Here is an 11,825-nt window from a genome sequence, read left to right as displayed (position 1 = left end):
AAACAAACACACAGTAAGTATTAAAAAAAAAAATTTTAGTAATGCAATTTGTGCATGCTCTGTTTCTAACAATCTGTTAAAGGCAAAAAGCATGTTTTTTTTCCATGATGAACAAATCAAATTAAATGCACCAGCTGCCGACTGACCACTGATTTTTTTTGAAAATTCAAGCGCTAGTTACTGTTGCTGCAATTTCAGAAATGATTTCAATCATTTCCCAATGCTGTGCATGAGATGTATTGGTTAATTTATTGAATTCATGTTTTTAAACACCGTGATTTCTGCCTTGTTTTTTTAGTTTTCTGTGATTTTTAACAACTTTTCGTGTGACTGCTCTGTGACATTAGCCAATATTTTATGGCAAACACCCAGCTTTAATGATTGCCTGGCTGCTTAATCGGTACTGTTTAATGATTTAATATTGAAATAGAGTGATTCTTGTTGTACAGATTTTCTCAGTGCATCGTTGATGTCTATTCTTGTGCCATAATTTACACCTGCTCTTTAGAAGAAGATAAATTTTGCGTGAACTTTTGTAAACTCGATGGAAAACATAATCCGCCACACTTCTCCCCGCCCATTATTTACTTGACCCTCCCTTAAATGCATACTGATTAAGGAGGCAAGCACGCCTTGCGATCGACGACTCACGTGACTCACAAAAGCATTAGTAAATCTGGCCCAAAATTGGATGTTAAACTTCTTTCATAACCTAATTAACATCAAATACAGTTGAAATCATGATTCTCCAACCCAGCTCGATAGGTATAGTTATAATTATGACATCTACTTTGCACATGCTTGATGAAGTGATGATGTCTAAAATAAAGCAATAAAACAATAATATTTTATACTATTTTAAATCGTCTGCATGTGATGGAAAGAAAAAAACAAAAAACATCTGTTCTTCCAAAGAGCCACACAGTGGCCAAATAAAAATGCACATTAAAGACAATTCCTTTAAATAGGTAAGTGATGCTTGTTCTTCTCATACATATACTTCCATACGCAGTGCTATAATGACCTTCACTTTATTAGTGCATTCTCTCTGCTGTGCTTGCCTGTACGAGATTAGACAATTGGTAATCCTATTACCGTTCTTCAGATAACCCAGAGTTACCAGGCAGAGTGATAACCCCCGTCTTACTCTCCTGTAGCTGCAGGGTAAAGGCTTTTCTGTTCTTCACCATTCCACTCCTCTTGCTTCCCTCAGATTCTGGGCCCGTCCACTGGCCTGTTGGCCTTCCGGAAGATAGACTTGATTTCATTGGTCACCATTTCCTGCCAGTTATCGCTGAAAGGTATCAAAAGTTTCTGGGTTTTAACTGCACAGTTGCACAAATATTTAGGAACTGACTGCAGATTATATTGAATAAGTTGGCACCAGGCTGTAGAAACGGTGTGGGAAAAGATGTGCATATATGTGTCTATACACCATCTGCTAAACTAGCTTCCGGACTATACACCATCTGCTAAACTAGCTTTTCTTTTGCTTAGTAGACACCTGTTACATGCAGTGCACAGCATACAAAATACATTACAATCTCAGACAGCATATAAACACACACACACACACACTTCCCATTACCTACATTCATTCCGTAACCTCTGACCCTAATCCTAACCCCAACCACCACATGCCTAATCTTAACCCTAACCTTAACCTAACTGTAACCCTAACCCTAAGTCCTAACCATAAAACAGCCCCTTGACCTTGTGGGGACCAGCAAAAGGTCCCCACAAAGCATCATTTTCCTAATCTGTCTATCCTTATGGAGACATTTGGTCCCCACAAAGATATTATTATAAGTTCACAAACACACACACACACACACTCACACTCACACACACATCTAGATAACATACCCTGGTTTGATCTCTGGAGGTTTTGGCAATGGCTTGGAGAAGTTTGCTTTCCCAACAAGCCAGTATGTTTCCTCAATGCCTTTACCCTGTTGAGAAAGACATGTTTCTCATTTACATAACTTCCTATTTTCAAACGGCTTATAACCCTGATAATTTGGAAGAAAAGTAAAGCAACAGTTTTATTTACCTTTAGTTCTGTCTTCCCCCTCACATCTATTAGGTACCCCTCATTCAGAGACCGAAGGATCTTCACAGTGGTGATATTGACATGAATTCTAAAAGCTGAGGGAAAACAATTCTTCAATTAAATAATGAACTTTCCTTATATGAATCAAATAGGCTGTGACAGTTCAGCCTTGTGATAATAGAGCCAATTGTGTGTAGCCCTGTGTGGCTCCCCACCAGTCAGCACTCACACACTCCACATATAAAACTAGACCAAAGGGCCCATCCATGCACTAGAACAGTGCCTTAAAAGGATGAGCCACCAGCAACCCCTCAGTTAATTTCTTCATTATAATGGGTCACACATACACATTGAATAAGACGCAACTCACGCAGGCCCGTAGATTCCATACGCGAGGCGGTGTTGATCGTGTCTCCAAAGAGGCAGTACCGAGGCATGGTCAGACCCACAACCCCAGCAACACATGACCCTGCACACACAAAGCCCCCCTGTCACCACAAGCATGCATATTTTACATAAAATTCAATATTGTTCACACATTAACGTGGCTTTCATTACAAATAGACACATTCTACAGATTATACAGGACAAATATCTTGCAAGATTTTGGAAAAAACAAACAAACAAACAAACAAACACTGATTTAATGTGGTATTGACATATAATATGGCCCTGGCAATGAGTGAAACATGTGTAGGAAGGCTAGCAAGTGCACACCATCCCTTTAAAGATGGAAAACACTTTGAACAGTACAACAGAAGGCCTTTTTATTTACAGCACCATGATGAGGAGGAAATGATGAGACTGGGCTTCACACACAACCCCTGCCGACCTGTGTGCATTAGCCATAATCTGAGATGCATTTCTCACCTGAGTGTATGCCAATTCGAATCCTGACCGGGACACTTGGCATGTGCCTCATCTGGAAGGATCCTACGGAGCTGAGGAGGTTCAGGGACACATTGGCAATCTCTGCCGCATGCTTGTTTCCATTCCTCTTTGGCAGACCGGAAGCCACCATATAGGCATCACCAATAGTCTCCACCTGAGGGAAAAAGCCATGCTTATTGCTGAGGGAAACGTATATGTTAGAAAACTATAATGGCCATTCCTATGCCCTCGCTCAAAACACAAAAGAAAATTCAAATGGAAATTTAGTATACTTTAATAAATAATTGTTTAAAAGAAACTATTAAAAGGAGCCAAAATGGCTGCTTACTTTGTAAACATCATGGTTGCAAAGCACGGCGTCGAAGAGAGTGTAAAGGTCATTGAGGAGATCGACCACCTCAATGGGTTCACTGAGGGCAGAGATGGTGGCAAACCCCACAATGTCGCTGAAGTAGATGGTGACCTGGTCAAAGTACTCAGGCTCGACTGTGGCACCTGTCTTCAGGGCTTCTGCAACAGACCTGCAGGCAGGAAAAACAGAAGTGCCTGAGGTGTAACATTCAGGAGTGCATTGTTTCATGTTCAAGGCAGGTGAAAATGGCAGTTAAAACCCATAGACACCACAAAGGTAAGTAAACCATTGTTAACAGTATTGCATTACAATACTGGAAATATCCACAAACAGCATTGATGGTCTTCCATTGTTAAACCAGAAACACAGTACTTGGGCTTAATGACAATCAGAAACCAAATTGTTACATTTATTTAGTTTGTTTGCTCATGGAATAGAAAGAACATATAAAGCATTAAAATCAATCCTCCAACTAGAATGGCTTTTCCGATTAAATGTAATATGGACCGTGTCCACAGTCAGGACTGTAAATTTCCATTATAGCAGAGGTGGAAAATCCATGTTCAGAAAGTAAAAGTTCTCCGCAGCCTTTTGTTCCAATCATCTGGATTTGCTAATTAGCACAGTTCTTCCTCTAGTAGGTAAAACTAATTAGTGATTCATGGGTGGAAGAAACACATGGCAGCACTTTGACTTTCTGAACCCTGGATGTTCCACCACTGCATTATAGAGTATGTTGTGAGTTTTGGCAGGAACAGCAAGGGGACGCACGGTGGCAGCATCTCAGAAAGGAGCTTCTCAGTCCTCTGCTTCTCCACCTCGAGCTCCTCTGTTCTCTCCCGGATCAGCTCCTCCAGGTTGCTGGAATACTGTTCCAGCATGCGCAGCATGGAGTCGATGATGTTCGTCTTCTTACCTTTATTAATGGTCTTGAACTAAGGTGCATATCACACAGACACACCAATATACAGTCTGCTGTTAGAGCTGCATTATTGGAGTCAGTCAACATTTGTAATTAACAAATGCATGTTTTTTCTTTCACAAACAAAAAAGCAAGTTAAGCACTCTTCAAAATGAAATCCTCAAATGATGGCAGTTAAAACCTTAAGACTTATACATTTAGCATACAATAGCATACATTTGCACACATTAGTGTACTTATTCATTATTCTCCCTGGTGTGATCATGTGATAAAGAGGAACAAAATGCAGCTCACTCGGTCAAAGATCTCCTCAAATGTAGGCCGCCGGTCCGGCTGCTCGCTCCAGCACTGCTTCATCAGCTGGATACACTCCAGGGGGGCCTGGTCTGGGGCCACTGTGGGCCGGCACAGGGGCGGGGGCTTTCTCACCTTCCTGATGATCTCTAATGCGGAGGTAGGCCAGAATGGCATGAGTATTTGGCAACACAGAGGGGAACACTGCATCAAACACATACCTCAAAAAACCTTACCTTCAGCAGGCAGACCCAGCATGCAATAAGGTGGTCCACGAACCACCACTTCCTGCAGTATGATGGCGAAGCTGTACGCATCTCCTTCGTAGGTCCCTTTCTGGGAGATCTCCAAGTCCCGGAGGAGCTCAGGAGCCGTCCAGAACAGTTCTGATGAAATATGCAATACATGTCCTCTTACCCATTCATGTGACACATGATTTTTGTGATTCCCCGTTTATGGTAATATTTTTTCAACAAAACAACATGAATTATGAAATGTTTCTCACGAGGACACATTATTGCTTTTTCTAAGGAAGAGCTGAATTTTGTGGTATTAAAGAAGGCAAAAATCCACCCAACAGCTGTACCTTCAGGAAGAGGCAACTCTTTTGGAACATTCTGGGTATCCAGAAGCTCACTGAAGCCATAGTCTGTTATTTTCAGGACAAAGCGCCCATCCACCACACAATTACGAGACTTCAGACGTCCGTGGGGAAACTCACGATTGTGCAAGTATTTCATGCCCTGAAAGACACAAACTTTACTTACCAACAATTTGATCAAGCTCGTAAAGATATAATAATAATAATAATAATAATAACAATACTCATAATAATAATATGATACAGTACAAATTAAATTAGTGCCTAATGATTAAACCTAATGATTGCCTGCCATACTGTGGTGAAGACAGAGAAGGTGAACAAGGATTACAAACTTTTGTCTCAAACATTTACAAATAAGCAGTCATTGATATACTGTATACATAGTGCTGCTTTTATCTGATTCTCTCAAACTGAATGAATGTGGCTTTCAGCGCAAGGCCAAGAAAGGCCAAACTTATTTTTCCTATTAAACTTTTGCCCTTTCAGAAGGCTATAAGCCTCGCTGTCCTTTACAATCCTGTGCCACAGCACCCCGAGACAGTGAAATGGACCTTGATGAGGTCGAGTAAGAGGGAGGACTTGAACATCCAGTCCAGCTTGACGTCTTCATTGCGCAGCAGGTCTTGGAGACTCCCCCGGGAGCAGTGCTCCGTTACCACGGCGAACATGTCACAGTCCACGAAGAAGCCCAGGAACAGGTTGACATTCTCGTTGCGGAGGTCCTTCATCTGGGGTTGTCCAGCACAAACGGTGTTAACTCAAAAACAATTCCTCCCACTGCCATTGGCAGCTCTGTTCATGTCAGATTACAGCAGCAACATTGCTAGCATCTTATTTTATTATTACTTTAATCTCATATTTGCATTCGTCATCCCATTTAGTCAATTCTACTGAAGAAGGAAAGTTGATGAATTGCATTTTAAATACTAACACAAAATGAGTCTGATGAAGCACAGTATGAGTTAAAGAAAGGTGATGTATTTAAATTATTTCACTGTAATCCTGTTACCTTTCTAACCAACATAACCTCTCTCAATGCTTTTCAGAGGGATAAGAAACAAAGATACCTTTGTAAAAAGTCTTGTGGTGCTTGGCTTAACCTCTTTGAATTGTCCTTCTTTGAACTTTTTTAACCACACCCAGTCACCCTGTAAATAAAAAAATCGCTACAATTAGCAAAGGTTTCAGAAACCATCTGACAGGTTTTTAAAAATCTTCCAAGTTATTTCATCGCAATACCTCATAAACGGCAACATTTGAAGTCTCATGTGTTGCTGTTGCATTACTGTTCATAGAGTGGGAGCCGTCTGCAGAATTCCCACTCTTATCGCCAATTTCACTTTTGAACTCGCTGAGGTCTTCCAAAGTTATTTTCTGTAGGACACAAAAATAAAATTATTTCACGCAGCCTATTGTGTGCAGTTATGTGTGACCAGAGATGGTCAACAAATCTTTTTGAAGTACAAGTAAGTTGGGGGCACTTGCCATGTTGCTGAGTTCTGGCTCAATGAAGGTGAGGTCTTCCAAGGTCAGCAGGATCCGATTGGGCCCTTTCACCAGCTGCATCTGCTGGATCCGCCTCCTGCCAATCAAATAGGCATTACAGTTAAGAAAAAAAAAACAACAGTGTACAAAACTGTATGATATGGGACTTAACTGATCACGTCTGTCATTACACAACTTTCCTTACTGTCTGCAGATTGCAAATCAAGAATCAAAGGAAAAATGTCCTATTCACTTTTATTTCAAATTTGGTTTGGCAGTTTATTCAATATTGAGTCAAAACTGAATGGCACTGTGGTCCTTGAAAAGTAAGGACTGGAAATAAAACAGATGATGCCTTACCTTATGAACAAAGTTAAACCCATGCTACCAACAATAAGGGTAAAAATGAACACAACCACAAGGATAACATTGGTTAGCTCCACACCTAAGAAACAATAGAAAAAGACATCAAATATGGATAAGCTTTTTTAAGGTGAATCAGTGTATGCTGTTAAATAGCCATGAGGGCATGAAAATACAAATTCAATGAGCGATTCATTCTCATCATATTTTAAACTTGACCTACTCTCTACTTGACCCCTCTATCTGACCCCACATACTGCCCTTCTATTGTGAAGAAGGGGTATTTATCACTCAATCAAAGCTTTTATCTACTGTATATATCATGATATTTTCAGTTATAAACAAAATCGAACAGCTCTTGACCGGGATAATCGTTGTTGCCATCTTGGAACTTCACCGATCAGTAGATGATCTCCAGTTACCCTTGCACAGATGCTGTATTTTATACGAACCTCAAAAGGGCACGGTGTAAATTTGTTGGGAAACCCTGACCTCAACATATTTTCTATTTTCATATTTTCAACAGATTTCTGGCGTTCATTAATGTTACCACCACTTATCTACTGCATAGGTTACAATGGCAGCCATTTTTGAAATGGAATGAGACGGTCAGCTTATAATGAAAATAATCCATATTCATTAAAAAAAGTAATGTAAATAATATACTGAAGCAGTGAATTGCAATGCCACAGCTGATTCATTCAGTGGAAATAATAGTGTATCATACAGTACTGAGATGATGTGTTACCTCCGGTGCAGACGCTATCGGGCTCAAACCAACAGCTGGGATCAGCTGGTGGTGGGGTGCCTCCTGGGAAATGAATGGACCGGCCTGCGAAGCGCACCAGGTCGGTGCTCAAGTCAACCAGGTAGGTGTGGTAGAGTTGGCTTCCCTTTCCATCTGAATCGAGGATCACGTAATTGGTCAGACCCCTCCCAAAACTGTCTGTCTGTATCTTCTGATTGAAGCCGTTGAATGTGAGGCTCTTGGAGAAGGATGCCACATTGGTCCCGGACAGCCATCTGCCAGCCTTTCTGGAGTTGTGCATGGCTTTGGCAATGAAATAGATCCCATTGTATATTGTCCCAAACAGCGGTGACACCTGTAATGAAAAAGGGCAACAAAAAAAAATAAAATCAGACAAAAACTATTTTCACATGATTTGGGACTCGGAGCCAGGGCCGGCCCTAGGATTTTGGTGGCTCTAAACAAAGTGCTGTATTTAGTTGTGTTCGGAAAGTTGTGTAATGACAGACATGTGATCAGTTAAGTCCCATATTAAACAGTTTTGTACACTGTAATGCCTATTCGATTGGCAGGACGGCAGAGCCAGCAGATGCACTGTCCCAAGCCACCCTTACTAAAATTTTGCTTTAAAAAGATTTAATCGGTGTTCACACTAGTATAGGTAGGCTTGACAGTGTCCTTCAGAGCAGTCTGCACCACTCTACACTTTTCACTCTCTGACCTCCCTGCCCCCAAGTCCCTAGTTTAAATAATCCTGTGCTATCCTAAGCATACCCTGGGCCAGTGCAGCTGTAAAAAAAAAAAATACAAAATGCAAATTCATTGAATGACTGAGACTGTTAACAGTCCTGTAGTGCTGGATATAAATGGGATTTAATTCTGAAATGTGGGCTACAAGATAATTCTGTATATATCTGTAACTTATCCCTTTTAAAATGTAGCCAAACACCCACGAATGGACAACTATGCACTGTCTGGGTGACTACCCCATGAGAAGTTGTTTGTGGAGAGAACAGCGGGACTCACCTGCTGTGGGTCAGGTGCAGAGGAGAATTCGCCCCCGCGCTTGGCCATGCTGTACGCCTCATTGAACGACATTAGCTCAGAAGCCACGGTGATGGTCAGCACGGCGTCGTACGCCTGTCGGAGCCTGCCGTTGTCCCGCAGTGCGGAGTACGACATGTTGGCGTACGGGAGGCTGTAAAGCAGGGAGTCGTACGGCACGAAGACGTACCTCCCGCTGGTCAGTCCAGCTTCCTGGGCTTTCAGCAGAAATGCGGCCTGCGGCTCACCGCCAATCAGCAAGGAATGCATGCACATGATAATGACTGGAATACACAGAGACAAATGGTAAATGGTAAATGGACTGCATTTATATAGCGCTTTTATCCAAAGTGCTTTACAATTGATGCCTCTCATTCACCAGAGCAATTAGGGGTTAGGTGTCTTGCTCAGGGACACTTCAACACGCCCAGGGCGGGGGATCGAACCGGTAACCCTCCGACTGCCAGACAACTGCTCTTACCTCCTGAGCTATGTCGAGACAATGGCAGGATTCATAATGCGACAATCATGGTTGCTTCTTATGCCTTCCACTGATTTGTTCTGAGAATAGATGGCTGCTAAGCAACACAAGCACCAGTAATTTCACATTGTGTTTTCTGAAGCAATGACAGAAGGAAGAAACATTTTTGTTGCCTGAGGATAGGGGTAGGTATTATATGAGGAGCCAGGCAATGAACTGATCTGCCTTGTCCCACACTTCAGGACACCTGCTTCAACACAAAGCTTTTTAAGAAGAGGTAGCGTTCTCATTATTAAAATTTACATGATCAAATATTTTGAAACACAATAGTTCTTGTTTTTTAAAATACTGTTTTCTTTATATTTTATAGAAAGTGCTTCAAGTATATTCACCTAATTTACTTAGAATGAGTCATAAGAACAAAGACAAGGGTGTAGATACAGAATAGCAAGTAAAACACCAGTAAATTACAGAGCGAAAAAGCAAGACTTGCACATACAGACATACGACAAGTCCAGTTCATAAAAGTCTCTATATGGTGCTCAAAATGAAAAGAAACCTTTCTTTTGACAACATATCTTACCCTATGATAGTTTCACATCAGATTTTTACCTCAAATAAGGGGAGTTGAGGAGCTAAACATAGGACCTCTTTTTGGGACCAAGCTTTGACAATCAAAACAATTGGACTCTTCTTTACATCAACATTACCTTGCACTGGATCTCATAGTTTTTCTATGGAGGCAGATGCTCAGAAGACATAAAAGCAATTTTCATTAATGAGACGCTCTTACCTTTTACATCTCCAGCCTGCTGAATTCTCCTTAGAGTCCTTTCCATCTCAGTGGAATTGTTCCCAATGGATGCAACAATACCCACAGGTAGTCCTCGGCTCCTCAAGGAGGCAGCCACTTTGCTGGCCGTGTCCACCCATATGTCCTCGTTGGAAGAAACGATGCCTATGCTGGCCCACCTGAAGTGCTTTAGTACGGTGAACAGAACCGTCGTTGGTGAAGGCAAAGCCCGGGCAAAGGTTGGGTAGTTGTGTCCTTGATCCAGTTCGTAGTTAACACAGGCCCACGAAACAATAGCCTTGTTCCAATTTTTCCCCAGAAGCGCGGCTGCGTTGCAAAACCCAGGATTCAATGGCCCGACGAAGGCTTGGACGGAGCTCTCATACTGCACAAATTTTGTCAGTGCCTTGGACGTCTCGCAAGCCTCCTGGAGAATCACAAAGTCCACTTTGCAGCCCAAATCTAAACTGAAGTCTTCATTTATCCGGCCCACTGCCAGCTTGGCTGCAAGAACAGGATGGGCTTTTGGGAAGACTGGGTCACAGTTCCAGGGTCCCAGCACCCCCACTTTAAAAGTCAAGCCCTGAACACAACATGGAGACATCAGTACCCCTAACATTACCCATTGTAAAATGTTAGAAAATGGTAATGGCGTGAAGCTGTGTCTGTGCTTGAGGAGAGAAAAAGAGGGATGGTTTAATAATTCTGACAGAAAGCCTACAAAATGAAGAGGAATATTTTGCATTGTTCTAACTGAATCTCCGGATCCAAGAGTGCACTGTTACATTACCAAGCCTTGTACGTCAAGACAAAACACACCTGTGAAAAAAGGAAACATTTATCAACTGATGACAAACATTCAGTAACAGAGATTCACTTTTTGTTGCCCTTATAGCACCACAATTTGTTTTTTAATAACAGCTGTAAAAGATAGATGTTTAGCATATCTGATGACACTGAAAACCAATGCCTAGATTCATCCATAAGGGAAAGGTATATTTATTAAATAAAACACACAAAAACTCTGTGCACCCATGATGAACAAACGAAAATGGAATATTTTCAAAGAACACTCACCACTCTCATCTCCGTCTGTCTGTTCATACCATTTACTGCACAATAGTTCTGTTATCCAAGAGTATTATTTTTGCTCTCTTTTGTTTCTCCTGGTCTTGGCGTCACAGCCTTCACTCAACTATCACAGATAACGGCATTTACACGCAACTTCTGAAGAAATCGATATGCTTCTCTTCTCCCATAAAAGATTGGGTGTAAAGTTTGTTTCCAGCTGACAGACACGTTAATTGTGTCATTTCCAAGACCCAGCCACACATAATAATATTTCTCAGACCGGTCCGAGGAGATGCATTGTGACTGAGTCTTCAATTCCGGCAATGAGAGAGGATTTCGGAAGCCCTAAAAGGTATTTAGTCCTATGTAATATGCTCTGAGAAAAAAAAAATCACTCGCACCATCTAGTGTATGTGAAGAAATCTTTAACATTTTCCATAAATTTTGTCTGTCTACATTTCTAAGCTCACGTGGCATTAATATAAGGTTCACCAAAGGTTTGACCCAAAATAAAATCCTGTATAAAACTTAATTCATTAATCAACAGAAATGGCTCATTTTACCTTTGGGGCTGAAGGCCAACATCTCTGGTGCTCTTTCCAGCAAAGTACTAGCAAAGCTTACTTGTGGACAAACCCTGCATGTCACAATCTCACCTAATCCATTCACAGTCAGGCACATAATAAGAGGATTGCATATAAATGCTGGCACTTCAGAGGGAGAT

The 11,825-nt window shown here is 41.5% G+C and overlaps 1 protein-coding gene across 1 annotated transcript; it reads right to left on the bottom strand.

Annotated features, from left to right (window-relative positions):
- Positions 1 to 20: 20 nt before the first annotated feature.
- On the bottom strand, positions 21 to 11,746 carry LOC135262766 (retinal guanylyl cyclase 2-like). Its single transcript, XM_064349957.1, has 19 exons — positions 11,108 to 11,746; positions 10,031 to 10,849; positions 8,739 to 9,040; positions 7,713 to 8,067; positions 6,962 to 7,046; positions 6,602 to 6,698; positions 6,356 to 6,490; positions 6,184 to 6,264; positions 5,668 to 5,844; positions 5,099 to 5,255; positions 4,749 to 4,898; positions 4,513 to 4,661; positions 4,068 to 4,231; positions 3,273 to 3,465; positions 2,924 to 3,098; positions 2,424 to 2,522; positions 2,054 to 2,148; positions 1,867 to 1,952; positions 21 to 1,294 (listed from the first exon to the last, which is right to left on the bottom strand). The coding sequence occupies exons 2-19, from the start codon at positions 10,773 to 10,775 to the stop codon at positions 1,210 to 1,212; spliced, it is 3,330 nt and encodes a 1,109-aa protein (XP_064206027.1). The 5' UTR covers positions 10,776 to 10,849; positions 11,108 to 11,746; the 3' UTR covers positions 21 to 1,209.
- Positions 11,747 to 11,825: the final 79 nt, after the last annotated feature.

This window comes from Anguilla rostrata, chromosome 9 (genome assembly GCF_018555375.3).
Source record: "Anguilla rostrata isolate EN2019 chromosome 9, ASM1855537v3, whole genome shotgun sequence".
NCBI lineage: Eukaryota > Metazoa > Chordata > Actinopteri > Anguilliformes > Anguillidae > Anguilla > Anguilla rostrata.
Note: the sequence above shows the minus strand (reverse complement) of the source record. Positions and strands in the feature narration are given on the sequence as shown.

Bases quoted from the DNA above. Each gene is read 5' to 3' on its own strand.
- LOC135262766 (XM_064349957.1), bottom strand. From the start codon at position 10,775: ATGCAAAATATTCCTCTTCATTTTGTAGGCTTTCTGTCAGAATTATTA. The intron at 4,662-4,748 runs GTAAGGTTTTTT...CCTCCGCATTAG, and splicing joins GCTGGGTCTGCCTGCTGAAG to AGATCATCAGGAAGGTGAGA. The intron at 2,523-2,923 runs GTGAGAAATGCA...TTGTGTGTGCAG, and splicing joins TCGAATTGGCATACACTCAG to GGTCATGTGTTGCTGGGGTT.